This window comes from Loxodonta africana, chromosome 18, assembly GCF_030014295.1.
Source record: "Loxodonta africana isolate mLoxAfr1 chromosome 18, mLoxAfr1.hap2, whole genome shotgun sequence".
Taxonomy (NCBI): domain Eukaryota; kingdom Metazoa; phylum Chordata; class Mammalia; order Proboscidea; family Elephantidae; genus Loxodonta; species Loxodonta africana.
The window spans coordinates 33,358,914-33,366,431 of NC_087359.1; the positions used below are offsets into that span (position 1 = coordinate 33,358,914).

The 7,518-nt window shown below is 53.8% G+C and overlaps 1 protein-coding gene across 1 annotated transcript; it reads right to left on the reverse strand.

Annotated features, from left to right (window-relative positions):
- Positions 1 to 920: 920 nt before the first annotated feature.
- TMEM106A (transmembrane protein 106A) lies at positions 921 to 7,260 on the reverse strand. The gene is made up of 9 exons (XM_010594494.3): positions 7,163 to 7,260; positions 6,727 to 6,981; positions 5,753 to 5,976; positions 5,136 to 5,199; positions 3,432 to 3,585; positions 2,777 to 2,917; positions 2,626 to 2,669; positions 2,106 to 2,159; positions 921 to 1,791 (listed from the first exon to the last, which is right to left on the reverse strand). The coding sequence occupies exons 3-9, from the start codon at positions 5,955 to 5,957 to the stop codon at positions 1,671 to 1,673; spliced, it is 783 nt and encodes a 260-aa protein (XP_010592796.1). The 5' UTR covers positions 5,958 to 5,976; positions 6,727 to 6,981; positions 7,163 to 7,260; the 3' UTR covers positions 921 to 1,670.
- Positions 7,261 to 7,518: the final 258 nt, after the last annotated feature.

Here is a 7,518-nt window from a genome sequence, read left to right on the forward strand (position 1 = left end):
TGTGCAATCCAGGGATGTTTCCTGAGGGGAGCATCTCAGGGTGGGTGGGGTGGAACAGAACAGGAATGGGGTTCCAATTATATTTGGAAGGCATCTTAGAGATAGAGAGCAAAAGTGAGCAAGTTCCTGTGCACAATCTCTCAGAAGCCAGAAAAGCAGACTATGTTCTCAGGGGGGCTCAGAGGCCTGGGGAAGGAGACCTTACCACCCACCTGGATATAAGAAACGGGCTGAGAAATGGGCATGTCCACCAGGGCATCCCACGCACAGGAGACTTTTTTTAGAGACTGTTAAGTGTAGTTTATTGAATACAACATAAACGCTTTGCATTGGTGAACTAGGTACAGCAGAAGCTCCAGCCTGGCTTCCCTGGATGGGTTGCTCTTGCTGACACCACTTTTACCCAGTTACCCATGTGTGAAAGCTTGGAGATGGCATGGACTCCTTCCTTCCCACCACTCCCCCAGCCAGCTAGTTACCAGGTCCTGCTACCCTCTCTTCTCCACATTTCCACTTTCACCATTACCTATGCCTTGCTCCACGTGTCTGACCGATAAAAACCATAGCCACCTGTTAGCAAGCAAATACCATTCCTGCTTGGCTAAAGAACAGAAACCGCCTCCACACAGAGCCCAGTGGGCACCTGGGGGGTTATCTGGTGCTAGTACCAGTGGAGTACCAGGAAAGAGAGGGTCTAGGTCTATGCCTGCCAATGTGCTGCTCCATAAATCCAGGAAGAGAGCAGAGTGCACCCTGTGCTAAGCTGGGGGCGGAGCAGAGCCAAGAGCTTTGGCTGGATACTAAGAGCTTCATCTCCACAGACTTTCAGGGGGAGAGCACAGCTGGCCCCCCTGGGGCAAAGAAACCAATGTTTGACCTGCCTGTGTCCACTCACCCAGGCTCACCAAGAGCCAGAAACTGTCCTTTAATAAACTCTTATAAAATGACTTTGGCTCAGTTTTCCCTGTGTAGGCCCCGGGGGTGCCCAGGTGCCTTCCTCCTCTCCTCTGCTACTTTGACTCCTGCTGAATAAGAGTATTTTATGTAGAGGAAGAGCTTTCTCTGGAGTGTTTTCCTAGGAACCTGGGGCAGTCATCAATCAGAAGGGACAGAGGGCCAAAGGACTTGGCTAATCTTGCTGTCAGATGGGCGGGGGACAAGTTACTAGGAGAGTGACAGTCCACCACCATCACTTTGTCACATGATCAAAGCAGGGAGGGATAGGAGAGCATCTATGAATCTGAAAAGGCCTTGGAGGTAGCAGTGGATGCCCCCAAAGCTACTCTCCTATGGGTGGAGAACCTGGAAAGCCAGATAAAATCTCAGCTTTTTCCACAGAGAAAGGAGGAGGAAGAGAAGAGCCAGCCCTGGGGAGCGTGACCAGCGAGGTGCTCAGTCAGAAAGGGCAGGTGCCACTCCAGGGACTTGAAGGCAGACCAAGAGCAGAATCAGATTCTAGCCCCTGGGGGAACCCCGTTTCTATTCCTGTGGAAAATCAGAGGATGTCAGAGTGTGTGTAGGTGTGTGTGTATGGAAGTGGGGGTGAGGGAAGGGTAAAGCAGCGTTTTTCCTTTGGAAGAGTCACTACAGTCCATCCTTGGGCACAACGGAGTTGAGGAAGATACAGACCCGGTTGGTAGGTTCCTGGAGTACAGGGGACAGTAGACAGGTCACGGTGGGTGAGAGGCCAGCAAATGGGGCACAGACGAGTTTTCCTGGCAGTCCACGTACTCATAGCTCTGGAAAACCAGCTGCTCTGAATGGCTCAGGTAGGAACAGGTCAGGGTACCCCTGGAGAGGGAGGAGGCTGTGCTGTCTGGGAAAGGTCAGCTCCCGACAGCACCTCCCACTTTCCTTCTGCTCCTTACTCTGCCAGGGTACCTGAGACAACTGCCCCACCTGTGTCCCAGCAGCTTCCAGACAACGCTGTGGCCGTCACAGCCAATAGCTAATAAACCAGGTGGGACCTAGAGAAGGGGCTGGACTTGCTATTCCCAAGCGCCAACAAAGATTCATGGAGTCAGCCTGGATGACTCTGAGAGGGAGCTGAGGTGGGACAGGAGTCAGGGTAGGCGACGGGAGACCGGGCCCCAAGCCCTACTTACTGGATGTGCAAAAGCACATGATGGACTTTGATTTTCTGCCAGGTACATATTTTGCTGAGAGAGGGAAAGACTGAACATGAGATCAGGTTTCACATGAAGCGGCCTGTCAGAAAGCTCAGAGGAGAACTGCAGGTCCCAGCCTCTTCCCTTGCCTGCCCGGCCCCCTTCCATCAGGAGCCTGCAAGATACCGCTCCCACCCCTCCCCCTTCCCTTTAAGGTGACCATGGCACTCCTGCTGCAATACCACCTCCTCAACCACCCCCTGCTTGGCCCAGGCACATGCTGCCCCCACCCTTGGCAGAAAGCAAGTCAGGCTGAAGAGCTCAAGGTCACATATTATAAGGATTAACCAAATTCTGGCCTGTTTTCTGTTCCAATCTAGATCCAAACAGGCAGAGGCTGGGGATGCTGAACCCTTGCACATTGCAGCCTTGGCCACAAGAGGGCTGGCCAAACATCCACTGTAGAGTTTGCTAAGAAGGAAAGAGGCTAAGGGAGGAGAAATCAAGGGATACTCACTATGTATTTTCATCCAATATCCTGCTGGCCACCGCATAAAACATCTGCCAACCAAGTGGGCACACGGTCAGTGCCAATGCTGGCTGCTCCCCTCCCACCACTACACAGATCCACCCATCAGTGGGCAGGCTGGCCAGGGAGAGGAGAGTACCTGTTCATTGCCCAAAGGGCTGATGGGCAGGAAGAGGCTCTCAGAGACCTGCCCCACCACGAGGGAGAGATGCAGGATCTCGATGGCCAGCTGGGTCACAGTGATGGGGTAGTAGTTGCGATTAGAGATGTTCAAGACATTCTGCGGATGAAGACAAAGGAAGTGAGGGATGATGGTGGCCATCCTTGGTGGAAAGCCAGCAGTCGCAGAAACCCAGCTCCCTAGCCTGACTGGGCCCCACTCCCCATGACGGGTCTCAGGTGTGGAGGACTGGTACCAGGGAGCACCCCAGAGGGGTGCTTAATGGTGAGGGGTCACCTTTAACTAAGACGTTAACCAGGCTCAGGATCCCTTCTCCACCCCGCATGGCTTCTCTCCTCTCAGTCCAACCTCAGAGTCTCAGGCATTCCCATCCTCCCTCTCCTTGCACCCTGTGATCTATGTAGTCTCGATTCAGACTGCTCACTGTACAGAGTCTCAATCCTACTCAATTTTCTAGGGGCTCCTGGCTACCCCTGCTTCTCCCCAGGCTCCCAACACCCTCCGGGTGCTATCAGATCCCTGGCTACCCATGCCCAGGGTTGCAATGCTGGACAAAGGCTGCAGAGAAGGGCTGTTGGGAAGGTGGGGTTGGACCCCAGGGACATCCACTCACCGTTATGTTGAGGTGGATATCAGCCTTGCCAAAGGCCACTGTGGAGGAGTTGAGGCCCGCAGGCTGCACAGCGATGGACCGGGGAAACAGGAAAAAGACGATAAGGGTGGAGGTCACCAGGCAGATGAGCACTGCTAGGAACACGAAGAGTTTCCTATGGGAGAACCAGACCCGGGGTGGAGGAGAGGTCTGAACACCAAAGAAACTTGAGGGGCGTTCAGACACTTGTCTCTAGCCACAAGGCTCTCCTCTCTACAACTACACATTCAGCTCCCAGATATGGAAGGTGAGCCTGGGCTCCACTGTGGCTCAGAGTGGGTAGGAGCAGAGGATAGGGAAGCAGACAGTCTGCTTCCATTCCCAGCTCTCAGGACCTATCAGCAAATCCACTGAGCAACCCACTTGACCACCCCAAGCCTCAGTTTCCTCACCTGTAAAAGAGATAATAATTGTACCTACCTCTTATAATTTGTTATGGGCTAGTGTATGAAAGGAATCCCTGGAGGTGCAAATGGTTAATGAGCTTGGCTTTTTTTTAACCAGAAGTTTGGAGGTTTGAATTCACCCGGAGGCACCTCGGAAGAAAGACCTGGTGGTCTACTTCTGAAAAATCAGCCACTGAAAACCCTGTGGAGTGCGGTTATCCTCTGAAACACACGGGGTTGCCACGGACTGGAACACACTTAGCGACAACTGGTTTTTAACACGTGAAAAGGCACTAATCCCAGGTCCTGATGCACAGGAAGAGCACAACAAATGTCAGCTAGTAGAAATAAGTCCACATGAATGTTCTAAGTTTGCCATTAATATTCAGAACAGGAGACCATCCATCCATTCATCTAATTCAAAACTGAGAAAAGTACGAAAGAAGCAGGAGTCCCTGGGTGGCGCCCATGGTTAGGCATTCTACTACCAGCTGAGAGATTGGTGGTTTGAACCCACCCAGAGGCACCTCAGGAAAGAGGCCTGGCAATCTGCCCCTGAAAAGTCATCACTCTGAAAACCCTCTGAGGCAGTTCTACTCTGCACACATGGGGTCATCTTGAGTCAAAATCTAATTGATAGCAACTAACAGCAACAACAACAAAAGAGACAGCACTTTGTTACTGTTGCAGGAGGGGCACTGTCAGTTTCTGATTCTGGTGCAGTGGTTTGGGAGGGCTGGGTCAGGGCTCCCAGGCTGAAGCTGAGAACCTCAGGAGGAGGTTGCAGGGATTCACATCAAATCAAATGGACCAAGATGAAAATCAGAGTCATGGGGCCCCCAGTGAAACCCAGGGCTGCCTCTGAGGCTCTGAAGTATGCCGGCACAGGGAGCAGCTGGTTTTCCAACTCTACTGGGAAGAGAGTAACATGGCCTTAACTGCCACAGCAAGGGAAGCTCTTAGGAGAAATAAGTTCCTCAAAGCAATTGCAGCCAGAGCCACCCCCTCCCCCTTAGGAGGACATGAAGAGCCAAGAGGTTGTGTGTGTGTGTCAGAGGGGAGCAGTGATGCTCAAGGAAGGATATCAAGGGGCTGCATGCAGTGTCTGCTGTGCCAGAGGTTTCTGAAAACAGGAAACTCCTTGGAAACAGGAGCTAGTATGTGTGAGCCCAGGGAGGCTCAGGCTCTCTGGGGAAGAACCAATGAAGAAAAGTTGGGAGCAGTAGAATGAGGAAGACAAATAAGAGGACCAGCCCCCAGCAGAGGAAGAGGGACTTACGTGTGTCTGGGCTTCAGCCTCTGGTCCCCGTAGGGGATGAGGGCCACCAGCTGCTTCTCTAGCTCTGTAGAGAGAAGAATGGCAGAGGGAGGGCCAAGAAGCAGCTATGACCAATGTTTCTTGTGCCAGCCTCCCAGAAAGACCTGCCCACCTCAGAGCAATGTCAGAAGCATGCCGCCTCTGCTCCCCCACCTCCCGCCCCAGCAGGATTGGGAGCACTGGGCTGCACTACTGAAGTAGGCAGCTCAGCTTTCCATCTCTAGAATGAAGTGAGATTTTCATTAACAGGTGTGATGAATTGCTGAACGTCCACCAGCAAATCGGAGATGCCCAGCTTTGGAGAGGCAGTTTGTATCTTCCTGAATCCTAAGGCATAGAGCTTTGCTCGAGCAGCAGAGTGGCTGGAAAACCCCATCAGGGGATACAACCAGGGCAGGAGGGGGTCTCTGCAGCAAGCCCTGCAGTAGTTAGCCTCTCCCTGGCCAGCCTGAAGCTGGGTGACCAAGAGCTGGGAGCAGACCCAATTTCATTCAAGGAGCACTCAGGGGGTCTGGCCCTGGGCCAGCTCAGAGCTATTTCTGGATTCCAGGCTACTTCCAGAACCTTGGCCTACTCACCTCGGGGGATCTCCCCACTGCCCTGGCAGGTGGGACAAGTCACAAAGCCACCACCAGCAGCCCCTTCACGAGGCACACAGGAACTAAAGGACTTGCTCCTACGGGTGCTGGAGTAGCTGTTGGCTTTATGACCAGTGGCTGGGTCCGGGGACAGGATGGACTTGTTCTCCTCTAGAGAGTCCAGCTGGGAGAAGGTCTCACCCATCCTTCAGGCAGCCTTTTCGCTATTGAGGCAAGAACAAAGTTCAGTGCTCAGCTGGTTAGCACTGACACGGATTGTAATGCTACCTTTAAGTTCTTGAGGTTGGTTAAGAGCCCCAGCAAGGGGCTCAAGCAAGCACAAGCCTGAGGAAGACAGGGTGTGGAAAACTGGCAGTTACACAGGATGCTGAGATCAGAAATTGCAATGCATTTGTAATTTCTTCCCTCATTGTAGGAGAGCTCAGTCTGCCTACAAGAGGGAAAATAAATCTTCGTTCTTTTCCTGAGAAAGCTGCTGAGCTGTCATTCACTCCAAGGGAAGGAAGTTGCCTAGGGCTGGGCTGCAGCAGTCTGGAGAGTCCCTTCAGCCTCTCGACGAGTCTATTCTAAAGAGGTCTCTAGAGCACCAGGGCAGAAATGCTGGAGGTATTTCAGCCCAGTTGTGGAAGGAAAACTTCCATTCCTGAGCCTGGGCAGGTGGCTGCTTAATAGGAATGCAGGGACCCTTTGAAACAAGGAGAAAGGTCACAGGTGTGGCTAAGAAAGTTATTTAAAGAAGTCCTGGAAGGGCCTGTGAACTTCTTCCTCATTGCTTTTTGAGGTCTGCATAGGAAAGCAAGCCTGGGGGTGGCTCGTATTGATGCCGGGGTCTGCCCTTCACTAGGCAAAAGTAAAGGCTAAACTCAGTCTCTTCCCAAAAGACTCAGAAGTGGTGGCAGTATGAGGGAAGGTGGGCCAAACTCAAACGTGGGCCAAAATAAAGGGAGCCTCACCTGGTTCAGGTCTGAGATCTGTGTGACTCCTCTCAGCTGCAAGAGGGCAAGGTTTCTGCAGCGTGGCTTTGGGGAGAAGGGCCTCTGAGCCAAGGAGCACTGGGGCCGTTCCAGCAACCGGCCCCCTTCAGCACGCTCCTAGCGGGAGCGAACGGGCCGCGCTGAAGGGAGCGGAGAGCAGGGACCTTGGTCTCCGAGATCAAAGCTGTTTCCTCGCTCCTCGGGGGTTCGGACGGCGGGGCGGGGAGGCAGGCGCTGAAGGAGAAGCTGAGGCTTCATTGAGAGAGAACTTGAAGTCCCACCAGAAACCCTGAGAGGCCCTTAGTTAAGCCTGGCACCCGCGTGTGGCTGTGTTGAGCCAGGGGCAGGCACTCGCGGCCCCTTGACCTGGCCTCCGAAAGGAAAGCAAGGAAGGGGGGTCCCGGGAGCACCTTACCCCCGGGCGACGGCAGCGACAGAAACCGCTGCAAGCAGAATCGAAAGCGCGGAAGCCCCGGGCGGCAGCCAGCTTTGACTCGGTGCCTCGGAAGCCCCGCCCCGCCCGGCCGACCACGCCCCCTCCCTTCCGGGCCCGCCCCCTCGGCACCGGCGGAGGGTGACGCTCTGCCACTCAAGCCCGGCTTCTGGGCGCGGCTTCCGCACGGAGGTGCTGGACCGGGTAGGAACTTCAAAGGACCTTTATTTCACCGTTCTTTAAGTGGTTATGTACAACAACGGGGTGGACGACCGGACCCATGGCCCTCTTGGACTTCTACAATACGACTCAGGTGGTCAAGACGGGTCCGACCCAGA

Bases quoted from the DNA above. Each gene is read 5' to 3' on its own strand.
- TMEM106A (XM_010594494.3), bottom strand. From the start codon at position 5,957: ATGGGTGAGACCTTCTCCCAGCTGGACTCTCTAGAGGAGAACAAGTCC. The intron at 2,670-2,776 runs GTACTCTCCTCT...CTTGGTTGGCAG, and splicing joins GCCCTTTGGGCAATGAACAG to ATGTTTTATGCGGTGGCCAG. The intron at 1,792-2,105 runs GTAAGTAGGGCT...CTCCCTCTCCAG, and splicing joins CATGTGCTTTTGCACATCCA to GGGTACCCTGACCTGTTCCT.